The 13,183-nt window shown below is 38.3% G+C and overlaps 1 protein-coding gene across 3 annotated transcripts in view; it reads right to left on the minus strand.

The window, feature by feature from the left end:
- Positions 1–13,183, minus strand: part of whrna (whirlin a) — a 246,904-nt gene that overhangs the window by 71,449 nt on the left and 162,272 nt on the right. For all 3 annotated transcript variants that reach the window (XM_022191010.2, XM_022191011.2, XM_051938182.1), the window contains exons 4-5: positions 11,004–11,212; positions 2,201–2,237 (exon numbers count right to left, since the gene is read on the minus strand). In XM_022191010.2, the coding sequence (XP_022046702.1) occupies positions 2,201–2,237; positions 11,004–11,212 (246 nt within the window). The remainder of the gene's footprint in view (positions 1–2,200; positions 2,238–11,003; positions 11,213–13,183) is intronic.

The raw sequence follows: 13,183 nt of genomic DNA on the forward strand, positions 1-13,183 counted from the left end.
TGAAAAGCGAGCTCTCCCTCTCACCTTCCTCCCCCTCGTTCTTTCTCTGCTGTCAGCCACTGTCTCCTCCAACTTTCCTCTCATTTCTACATTCAAACACACTCTCCTGCTGTGCAAAGTCACGTCAAAGTCAGCAGTAAAGACAGTGGAAGTGCACTTTCTTAACGGAGGACAGCTCTAAGATACAAGCTAATAACAGAGTCTCTGGATTGATTATATGGTGATCATTGCATTCAGCACACTGGCTTTAAAAGGTTTCAACATGACGTCCTATTAATACAGTCTATTACACAAAACCCCAGGTGATCTTATTAGCCCAAACTTGAGCTTGAAGTGCTGTTTAGCTGAGCAGCTCTAAATCCCAAAGCAGAAAACCTACTGTGACAAACCAAGACATTAAAGCACATAAAAAGGTGAGACCTGACAGGTACGGCTTGTTCTTTCCCAATCAGTCGCAAAAAATAATCATTTCTGGTGGCATTTTTATTCCTTTTTTTAAAAAACGAAACAGCAAAGAAGGGCAGGAAAGTTGAAGAACAAGAATTAGGGAATGAGATGCAGCAAAGGATCCCAAGACAGGAACCAAACCATGGGCTCGCTCAGGACGCCATCGCTCAGCTAAAGGTCACCTTAACTAAAAATCTGCAACAAGAATAGCTTCGCTTAGTCAGATCATTCTGCAGTACAGAAGCAGCACTTTATACTTTAAGACTGTTTTCCAACCCACACTGTCAAACCTGATTCATTATGATATATGCATGATGTTTATGTCTGACATGCTTTAATTTTGGTTTTAGTTCAAGGTGCAGTCAGACCATTCCGCAGCAGAATATGCTTTCAGATTACATTCAAACAAACACTTCCAGCTGTGGTTCATTATGATATGTACATGATGTGGTGATATATTTATATGTGACATACTTTCATCTTCATTTTAGCTCAAGATGCAGTCAGACCATTCTGCAGTACAGAAGGAGCAGAATGTGTTTTCAGATTATTTCTCAACCCAAACTTCCAGCTGTGATTCGATATGATACTCAAAATGTGGCTAAATATTTATGTTCGATTTGTTTTAATCTTGATTTTGGTTTGAGATGCAGTCAGACCATTCTCCAGTACAAAAACAACACTTTACACTTGTAGATGAATTTCCAAATCAAACTTCTAGATGTTCTTGATCATGATATGCATGTAATGTAACGATGTATTTATGTTTGCAAACTTTAATCCTGATTCTAGTTTAATGTGCAGTCAGATCATTCTCCAGTATAGGAGCGCTACAATATGCTATTAGATTATTGTCAACCTTCACTTCCAGATATGATTGATTATGTGATCTATGTGGTTTTATGTGCATGTTTGACATGCTGATTCTTGATTTTAGTTCAAGGTGTGGTCAGACCATTCTGCAGTATCAAAGCAGCAGAATATGCTTTAATATTATATTCCGGCAGTCAAAGGCACATCTGTGCACTAATCATGATGCCTAATCAGCATCTTGATATGGCACACCTGTGAGGTGGGATGGATTATCTCAGCAAAGGAGAAGTGCTCACTGTCACAGATTTAGACAGATTTGTGAACAATATTTGAGAGAAATGGTGATATTGTTTATGTGGAAAAAGTTTTAGATCTTTGAGTTCATCTCATAAAAAATGGGAGTGTACATAATGTGATGATACATTTGTTTGACACAATTTTACTTTGTATAGTCAGAACATTCTGCAGCGCAGACCACAACACCTCATTGTTATTCTGCTATAGAGGGGAAAAAAAACCCTCTGACTTTTTTTGCACGACTTTAAACTAATTACATTTGTATTAGGCAAACATAAGTCCATGATTCAGCGATGGCCTAGCATTAAAACAATGATGGGGGCTTGCTTTGGTGGAACATTTCCACGCAAAGTGCTAAAAACAGTCATTAAAATGGTTAACTTGCCAAAAAAAATGAGCAGGGATGCCTTACTGCACGATCCAAAGAGTTCTCGTTATTTCCCGTAATGTACGAGATTTTGAAAACATTTGGCAAGTCAGACCACCGCGAGAGTAACAGATGACCCCAACATTGTCTCCTTTCCACACCATTCTCCAGGTCAGCGTTGGCATTAACAGAGAACTGAACGACCGGAGAGATAATCACCCCCCTCGGGTATTCAGTGCACACAGATACAAAGAGGAAATTACTTATGAATCTCACCTTTCCGGCTGCAGACGCTCCTTGGTCCATAGAGAAGCTGCAGAGAAACGGATGAAGAGGACAAATTAATCACCGAGGGAGAGTCGAGTCTTTCAGTTTAATGCGCACCAACAAATTCCACGCATCATAGAGAGGTCATCCTGCAGGATCCTTGAAAACCAAGAGTCATCATACCTGATGGTGTAAGAAAAACTCATGATCCACTCAATAATGCAACAGGTGTGATTACAATATGATGATTTCTGTAGGAGGCCTGATGCTTAAGAACTGTAGATCTGCTTAGATGAAAATGAAAAGAGTAATAGAGTCATTAAAATTTAAAGACAAGGGGGTTATTCTAGCTCTGTACAAACTGCAGCAATGCTCTTACGGACAGCTTACAGAGCATGAGCAGATTTTATTTCCCTATGATCTCTACATCTGACACATTTGTTGGATTAAAAACACCTTTTTGGTATTTTTACAGACACTAATACAAAAAATGATGTGCATATACAGTGAGTAAACACATATGAGAGCCTCATAATCGGTATTAAAGACTACTTCTAGAGCAGCTAAAGAGTTAACAGTGAGTAATATATTTCATCAGCTTTCTAACATATTTGAGCTTGGCGTGGAAAAGAGGATTTGAAGCATCTTGACTGACAGCTTTTAATCTTTTTTGAATGTATTTCATATTTAACGGAGACTGATAAGTGCACAGTACTCCAGATTTTTAAGTCTTCATCGTGGCTTTTGTGTTCCTCAGAGATGCTGCACAGAAAAGCATTTCAACAGGGGAATGTGAAGCGTCTGCCAGTGAGGCTTTTCAATACATTTAAAGCGCAGACAGTGAAATGCATGTTGTGAAAACACACCAACACTCTCTTTTTTCCTCTCCCTCCGACGACATAAAAGGAAGGATTCTGAAACGTATGCCATTCTTTTTTCAGCCTCATACTCCCGCTCCACTTGAGTAGATGTCTTCACATCCTCAAGTGCCCGCAAAAAGTTTTTTTTAAAAAAAAGCCTCTAAATCCACGAGCGAACGTGACAACTCAAAGCGCAGCTTTCGGGGGCCGAGAAATAACAGAGAATTAAACCGGAGGCCAGAAAATACTGCAGTCCCACAGAAAAACAAAGCGCGTTGACCTTGTTTTGAGATTCAAATTCAATTAGTCCAGCTGACTTTGGAGAGCAACTCAGCTGTTTATTCTCTCTCTTTTTTCTTTTTTTTTTACTGATTCTGCAAATGTCTGCTCCCTGGATGCCCTCATTCATCACAATGCCAGATTATTATCAGGCTTTAAAGAGAAGATATTAAATGAAGCAGTGTGAATGTGTGCAACACTTTAAAGTCGCTGAATTCAAATGTGTAAAATCCGGCGATGAAACAAGCAGGAAAGCTCCTTTTTGAAAGCTAAAACTGCACCCAACACACCAACTTTTAACTTGATCTCTTGATGCAATTATATTCATTTAAAACTATAAAAATCTGAAACGGATGTGTCGAATAATGGCCAATTACGTACAGTCAGTAATGTATCACAGTACAGATAGACCGTAGTAAAACAGAATTGTAGGGCAGTGGAGCATCTCAAATATCAACTTTGTAGCTTGCCTCTGAAGCATTTTCTGACAAAATTTATGGAAATTCATGTGTACATCCAACATGCTAAAGAGATGAGTGAAGGCAAAGACAAAAAAAAAAAACATCAGTATATCCAATTTTTTGGCACATCTCCTGCTTCATTTTTTTTTCTTTACATGCCATTAAAAAAATTAAAATTAAACTTCAATATACTTTGGAAATCATGTTAATTTCTCAGTTTGAATTTGTGGAATTGCTGAGCCATGGTGTTGACTGCTTCTCTTGCTCATTCTGTGTTTTTCACAGTACAAAAAACATCATCTGGACATGCAAACAAGGTAAAAAAAACAGTTACCAGAGAGGGTTGTTTGACTTTCTTGTAACCAAACTAATTAATAAAAGCCTTTTTCAAGCCCAACACATCAATTTTTAATTTCATTTATATGCTTTTAAAAAAAAATAAAAATCAAATGTTGAGACTGTTGACATTTATTTATTACATTAATGCAAATGTACTGATATTAGTAGTAGCAGTTTAGCCTAAACTTTATGGTTTACACCGCAGTGAAATGAATCAAAAACATCCATCTGTCTGTTGCTTCTGCTGGAAACTGCTGTAATGACTCGGAGTATACATCTGGGACAGAGGGAGCCGAGCAGAAATTCATTGTTATGTAAATATTAAATGCTTTGTATTGTTTTGGAGAGGAGATCCGTGTTGTTGGTTTGGTTGTGTGCCACTGAGCTGATGAGAAAACGTGTCGGGCATTTCCATGAAACTTTAATTTGGTTGTTGGGCCGCACATTTATTCCAGGTTATGAGCAGCAGAGGAGTGTTGTTCAGGTGTGGCGTTTTGAAAGAAGCTGCAGATTGCATGTTTTTACCACAAAATAAAATGAGTGAGCGTGCAGTCATGTGATGGATGACTGAGCACACGAGATGGTTAAATTCTGTGATTATATTCAAAGAAAAACATGATGTTTTACCGTGCGTTCACTGACATAATCACATCTTCATTTCTTGCTTTTGAGCCTCAGGCTTTCAATGATTTTAGAGGTGAAGAAGTCAATTTGCAGAATTTTTCTGTGTTGATAAGGCGACTAATTACAGTATTTCTGTGGAGCATTTCAATTCCTCCATGTTACCTGCACTGAGACAGGCAGTGAATGTCAGAGCAACTGTTTATAATGAAACTCATGTTTTTTAAAGGACAAAATCAGAGCTGACATATTAAAATTAATTACGTACATTTGGTGATTTCTGCAGATATTCACCTTTGATTTTGACATCTTTTGAGACAAAAAAAATACAGATTCTACATCTTCTCTGTTAATTAATGCTGCACCTACAATATCATCACGTGCAGTTTCTAAACCTACTGTGACACATGTAGCAGCAGAAGTGGAAAAATACCATAAATCACAATATGCCATTAAAATTTCCAGACCAATATTTAATATACACTATTGCATATGTTATTCTAGCTCAAGAAAATGCACTAAACTCTCATTTATTCAATGAAAACCTTTACAAAACAGTAAAGTGCAGTATTACAACAAGTTTATTTTGGCCTCCTTTGTGTCTTTAGTTCTGATTCTCAGCCCAACCAGAAGAAAATATGCTTATTCTGTGACAAATCTAATACAAGAAGATTGATATCACTCTCATGTTTGGATGCTTAATGGAAGCTACAGACATGAAAATGAACTAAGTTTAGCACCAAGACAGTGCAGAGATTGCAGGAAATTAGAAGAGACTGTCCAATCTCCTGAAAGTGCATAATGCGTTGGTTTTACACCATCTCCGGTCATTGATTAGACACTAAAAACTCATCTTTGTGTATCAAGGTTACATATTTAGAAGTGTATTTACACACGTGGACAAAATTGTTGGTACCCCTCAGTTAAAGAAGGAAAAACCCACAATTCTCACTGAAATCACTTGAAACTCACAAAAGTAACAATAAATAAAAATTTATTGAAAATTAAATAATCAAAAACAGCCATTACTTTTGAATTGTTGATTAACATAATTATTTAAAAAAACAAACTAATGAAACAGGCCTGGACAAAAATGATGGTACCTCTATAAAAGATTGAAAACTATTTGACCAGAGTGACATGATTAACTCAGGTGTGTCATTTAATTGACATCACAGGTGTTTCCAAACTCATAATCAGTCAGTCTGCCTATTTAAAGGGAGACAAGTAGTCCCCCTGCTGTTTGGTGAAAAGGTGTGTACCACACTGAACATGGACAACAGAAAGCGAAGGAGAGAATTGTCCCAGGACATCCGAAAAAAAATGATAGACAAACATCTTAAAGGTAAAGGCTATAAGACCATCTCTAAACAGCTTGAAGTTCCTGTGACAACAGTGGCTCATATTATTCAGAAGTTCAAGACCCACGGGACAGTAGCCAACCTCCCTGGACGTGGCCGCAAGAGGAAAATTGATGACAAATTGAAGAGACGGATCGTTGGAATTGTATCCAAAGAGCCCAGAGCAACCTCCAAAGAAATTAAAGGTGAACTCCAAGGCCAAGGTACATCAGTGTCAGATCGCACCATTCGTCGTTGTTTGAGCCAAAGTGGACTTCATGGGAGACGACCAAGGAGGACACCACTGCTGAAAAAAAACTCATAAAAAAGCCAGACTGGAATTTGCAAAAATGCATGTTGACAAGCCACAAAGCTTCTGGGAGAATGTCCTTTGGACAGATGAGACCAAACTGGAGCTTTTTGGTAAGGCACATCAACTCTATGTTCATAGACTCAAAAACCAAGCATACGAAGAAAAGAACACTGTCCCTACGGTGAAACATGGAGGAGGCTCAGTAATGTTTTGGGGCTGCTTTGCTGCATCTGGCACAGGGTGTCTTGAAAGTGTGCAAGGTACGATGAAATCTGAAGACTATCAAGGCATTCTGGAGAGAAATGTGCTGCCTAGTGTCAGAAAGCTTGGTCTCAGTCGCAGGTGAGTCATTCCATGTCAATTCAACAAATGCTTGTTGCACCACTTTCTCAGATCCTCCCAAAATTTTTTTTGGGCTTTATTTGGGTAATTTTATGAACAAATGCAAAGTATTATGGTTATAAACATACAGTATAAGCAGTAATGATCTAATCTAATACCCATAGTCAGTCCAAACTTAATCCTCGCCTATGATTTTAGGGTTTTAAACTACTAAAAAAAGCAATTTATACTCCTTTTACATGGTCAGAATTTTTTCCCCTTCCAAAACTTTTACCCTTCTGGTGAGAAAAGTATAGAAATGAATGAAAATAAAAAAATACTGGACTGTGGAATTTCCCAAAATATCCTTATTATTTCATGGGCGACTTTATTTTGGGTTTTTCATGCCTCTATTTTAGGACTTATTCTTGTGAAAAGACATTGAAAGAATGAATTTTCTTCTTTACTAATGAAAGTTGCATAAGGTAAAAGTTTTAAAACATTAAAATAAAGCTTATTTATTGATTTATAGGCTGTTGAACTCAGGTGTAGACCCAAAATAGCCTAACTTTAGGCATTAAAAAGTGCATGTGGGATACATGGTACGCGGTTCAAATTTTTTTTGGAGGAACTAGTATGTGTGAAGTATGTGTGAACTTACTTTCATATTTGTTTCTTGTGCCAAAGATGAGCAACTGCTGAATCAATTTACTATACATTTTGATCCTCGTTTTTGTTTTTAGGAACCATTTACATGACCAACTAAAGATGAAAGATGAATCTGAAGCATCAGCATCGTAGTATAAGTTACAAAGGGCATATCTGAAGTTAATTATTATATAGACATTGTTTTTTCTTTCATACAGTAACTGAATAAGAAGAAATGGCATCACTCCCAGACTGCATTCTCAGGACAGCCTCGGTATCGTATTTGACTTATCAGCTGAATTTGAAGATTTGCAAGTGAAATTCATGCACCCAAAAGGTCCCAGCAAGAAGTTCACATGGCCGAGAAAGGATGACGTAGTGTGGGTGCCTACAGCCCACATCCTCTGTCCAATCACTGCTCCTTCAACACGCCGTGGTGGACAGTACCACATATCTGGTGCAGATGATGGCCTGATTTCAGAGAAATTCAAGCAGTTCAAAGGACAGAAATAGTGGTGTGATAAGTTGGGGACAAATTACATGTTTTACATGGGACCTAAGGCAATATAACTCATTTTAACTGCAATATATTAGTTAGAATTCCTAAAAAAACGCCTATAAAACATAGTGCATTTCTTGGTTAAATTGGCCATGAAGGATTCAAGAAACAATGTTGATACTTCAGATATCAATTATTCGGATGTTTATTGTTATACAGACAAAGTTTCATGTTTCTACTCCATGTCCCACATTGGTTTCTGTGCCAATATATGTATGGTGTTTTTCAGTCTGTTTCATAAATAGGCATCGTTTTGAGGTCTAAGGAGACTAGCTAGCTCTTGGATATTTTTAGGTTAGAGAGAACTTTTAAGGTACTTTGAGATTTTTATAACATATGAACCTTGTTACTTATTAAAATTTGTGAAAAAAATGCCTAAATTCTTGAAAAATGCCATTTTCGCCAAATTTTTAAATTGCCCTGTACCACAGAGAAATGGGTATATTCATTCCAAATTTTTTTTTCCTGCTCTGTTGTTAAGGTGTTTGAACCCTTCAGATCACTTGTAAGTCTATATCATCAGTCAGTTCCCAGTATTATCTTCCTAAATCAAGCCTTTCTACCTAAAATATCAATTTCCGAGTGGAAAAATAGGGATTTAAATATTTTATAACTTAGCAAATAGCAATCATATGATGTTAAAACTTTGCAAGTAATCTATTCTTATGTTGGGATAGTTAAAAAAAAAGTTTGGAGATGATCAGAGGAGGTCATGCAACAAAATTTCCTCAGATTTGTTGAAATGAGATGGAATGACTCAGGTCATGGGTCTTCCAACAGGACAACCATCCAAAACACACAGCCAAAAACACCCAAGAATGGCTGAGAGAAAAGCGTTGGACTATTCTAAAGTGGCCTTCTATGAGCCCAGATCTGAATCCCATTGAACATATGTGGAAGGAGCTGAAACATGCCATTTGGAGAAGACACCCATCAAACCTGAGACAACTGGAGCTGTTTGCTCATGAGGAGTGGGCCAAAATACCTGTTGACAGCTGCAGAACGCTCATTGACAAATACAGAAATCGTTTAATTGCAGTGATTGCCTCAAAAGGTTGTGCAACAAAATATTAAGTTATGGGTACCATCATTTTTGTCCAGCCCTATTTCATTAGTTTGTTTTTTTAAATAATTATGTTAATCAACAATTCAAAAGTGATGGCTGATTTTGATTATTTAATTTTCAATAAATTTTTATTTATTGTTACTTTTGTGAGTTTCAAGTGATTTCAGTGAGAATTGTGGGTTTTTCCTTCTTTAACTGAGGGGTACCAACAATTTTGTCCGCGTGTGTACATGGAAATAGTAGCTTTCTGCTTTAAAATGGTGTAGCTGTAACTCTACACCACTACTTTCTCTTGAACTGGCAGATCTATGAATCAAATCAAATGCATTTATACAGCATGTTTAAAACAACAACGTGCTGTACATGTTATCTGACATACAGCAAAAAAATAAGCACAAAACATCAAGACAGGATAAAACTAGTAAAATCAAATTTCAGAAATGAATAACTGGGAATCAACACTAAAACAAGCAAAACAGGATAACAACTTGCAAGATCAATGTCTAGGACCTTAGGAGTCGCCAAAAGTCATCAAAAACTTGGACGTCTTGAGGTGTTTGTTCAAAACATGAATGGAGGAGGAACGTTTGATTGAAAGAGGAAGCTGCAGAGCTGCTACTGCAAAGCTAATTGAGCTACGTGCTGCAGATCGAGCACACCAGCTCACCTACAAGTCTACTTAAACACCATCTATGCCACATGAAAAGCAAATGTGTTGTAATATTGATCTAATTCAGTCGTACAGGTTCAAAGTGGAAACTGAAGACAAATAAAGGAAATATTAAGTTTGGACCTACAGGTTGATAGGATAGGATTGATTCTTTGAGTTTGTTTTGCATGAAACTCTAGAAGTTTTGGAGACTGTTGTCAGTAGACTGCAGTTTCATTGAGGAAACGCTGAACCCATGGTTTTGACTTCTTATTTTACTCATGATAAAAAATATTATATGGATGTGTTAGCAAAGTAAAAAACCTTTCAGCAGATTGTTTCTTTAACTTTCTCGTAACCAAACTAATTAGGAAACTATTAAACAAAATCTAGAAATCTGTTGAGACAGCTACGACTCTTCTGAAGGACTTACAAGTTTCAGCAACTCAGACATCCAAGCTTCTTGGACTAGAACTAGAATTAAGCTCTTTGGCCTCAGACTCTCAGACTAGATGCTACTTTTGCCCAAAGGAACACACAATCAACACTGAAAAGCATGGTGGTAGCAGCATCATGATGTCAGGGTGGTCAGCAGACCCTTTAAGGGTAAAATGAACGCAGCAAAGTATAGGGAAACCACTGGAGGACAAAATGATGGAATCTGTGAGAGTGAAAATTACTGCTGTGACACATTTTAAATAAGTGTCCTAAAGCTCTATTTACCCCAGAAGTATATCACCAAGTGTCCACTATAGAGGATGTAAAGAAGGATTGTCCAATCCTTGACAGAATGAAGCAGGTGTAGCAAATGAATGCATAATGAAAGCATTCAGCTTCAATGTGGAACACAGAGCCATGGTACTGATTATATGTCTTTCACAGCATAAAAAGACATCTCGTGGATTTGCTAACAAGGTAAAAACATTGACCAGAGGGGGTTCTTTTACTTTCTTCTAACCAAACCAACAAATAAACTGGTAAAACTGTAATTAGAGTGAAAATCTAGTTACTACAGTTAAAGGTTGATGTAGCATTACTATCAGCAAGTCAGAATAACTATCAGAATGTGAAGTTTTCTATGTATGCCTGAAGCCCAGTGTAAACTCGCCCTCTCCCAATGCTGTTGACCGAACTCTGTTTGAATTTGTGTTTTTGAGGAAATCAGTATGCTTTAGTTTCAACATGGAACTGCTGAGCCGTGGTGTCGAGTGCTTATTTTGCTGACTATATATCTCTCACAGTATAAAAACATCATGCTAACAAAGTAAAAAAACATTCACTGGAAGGGTTCTTTAATTTGCTTGGCACCAAAACAGTTACTGTAAAAAAAACTACAAGTTGCCAGTCAGAACTCACCCTGCCACACTACTGTTGGCCGAACTCTCTGCGATCTGTGAGCTGGCGATCCACTTGGTTTCGCCCACCACCGTCCTGGCATGGGGCAGCCGTCCGACGTCTTTCACCGTCATCATCAGGTGCCGCGATGACTTTAGGACTCGGACAGCTTCGTCGTGGGGGATGCTGAGGAAACTACGGCCGTTCACCTCCAAGATCTGGTCGCCGATCTGCATGGAGGGAAGGGCACAGAGAGGCGAGGTTGGGGGGATCGAGGGTGGACCAGACAGAGACTGTCAACATGCACAGGTATGGAGGTCGGAGAGAGGTAACGTAACAGACAGAGGTGGTAGAGGCGTACGAGAGGTTTAATAATAAGGTTGTAGGGTTCTCGTTAAAAGTTGTGGCTCGCTCAGGTTGGGCAGCGAACAGAAATAATTACACAAAGATTAAAGGAGTCTCTGCTCGCTGACAGGTTCAAGACCAGAACTGTTTAATATGTAATTGAAAAGGCTTTCATATGTAATTCCACTTTCTATCAAAGGTCTGAGCCTGGAGGCAGCGGCAGGAGGAGAATAATGATATCCATACTAAACACCACCTTGGACTATACCTTTTGTCTCCTATAATGAGCTGATGTATTGTAGCTGTAACCCTCTGAGGCGAATCAGGGACCCTTATCTGGTATGAAAGAAGCTGAAGGACCATCTCTTGATTTGTATGTTTGCCTTGCTTGGATTAATCTCACTGGTATCAATCATGGCTCTGACATGTTGAGCTGTAATCTCTCTCTCACATTAGAAGTCTGCACATCTACAAAAAAATCCCAAGAAACCCAAAAAATATGCAGTTTGTGTTCTGCAGTACAAATGCAAGAGCAGTCTTCATTGCAGCCTTTTATCACAAGTGACACCGTGGCAACAGAGCAGTCTTTGTCGCCTAAATGTAAACAAATATTCTGGGTAAAACAATAATTTGGACATCTTAGCACCTTACACTGACTCTATTAACTTTATCTGCCACCATAACTTTGTATTAAATTAGTCACAGGGGACGGACTTGCCACTCCTCTTTTACAAAACAGCAAAGAGTGGCCAGTCTTGAAAATTACTTTGTCTGGCATTTAGACGTGATGTACAGCTTAGCATTTTAGAAAAGTCCCCAAAGGTCACTTTCCATTGCTTTTGTTTTATTCCTATTTTATTCCGGCCAGTCAACAGAACCTCAAAATCGTTCCAGCGTTCACCGAGAGCAGAAAACAAAGCAAACTGGAGATTAAAGACATTCACATTCTCATATGTTTCAGTTTCTTGGGTGTTTTCCAGCAACCTGAGGTTACCTGATGCCATATCTGTCTCTATTAATGCACAGCAGCAGCACAACTGAGGACATTCTCCACATAAACCTCCACCGCTATCAGCTTCTGCAGTGTACAATCATTTTTAGCTGGGTTGTTTGATTGCAAAGGACACAAAAACACAGACTGCATTTACAAAAAGCTATGAGTGAACAATACATACAAGCACCACTGCGGTAAGAACACACTCTGAAGCCACGGCAAACACTTCTTATTTGAGCTGCGAGGCTGAGCTGAAGCCTCAGGGACGAGAGACAGATTTTAACACAGATTACAAGCTGTTTGTTCCAGCTGTTTGCATTACAAAGAGGCACTAAAAAGGAGTCAACTATCTGCTGCTTATGGCTTTTTACAGTATTTGACAACCCTGGAGCTCAGTTTACTGTGAGCTCAGATCAGTTTATCAAAGTTCCGTTTGGATTTGACACAGCTTGAGAGCAGACATCTGCAGAATGTACACAAAAGGAGCAGACACACAACACAAAGCCCCTTTTCTCTCCTTGTTAGCATCCCCGCCAACACTCTCACTTCAGTCTGGTCTTGGAAAAAAACATTATATATATATGTGTGTATTTTCTAACCAAGTTGCAAAACAGTAACATGATAATAGTTGTATCACATTTTTGTTATAAAAATTGAGTGACTGTGCAAAAAAGACACTCATGAAAGAGGCCACCAAGACACCTATGACTCCTCTGAAGGAGTTCCAAGCATGATAATCCAGTCAAAACTTTATGGGAGAGTGGCAAAGAGAAAGCCACTGTTCAAAAGGTTCATACTAAATCTCAACAACAGTTTGCCAGAAAGCATGTGTGACACTTTTTTTTGTCTGATGAGACTAAAA

Source organism: Acanthochromis polyacanthus, chromosome 18 (assembly GCF_021347895.1).
Source record: "Acanthochromis polyacanthus isolate Apoly-LR-REF ecotype Palm Island chromosome 18, KAUST_Apoly_ChrSc, whole genome shotgun sequence".
NCBI classification, from domain to species: Eukaryota; Metazoa; Chordata; class Actinopteri; family Pomacentridae; genus Acanthochromis; species Acanthochromis polyacanthus.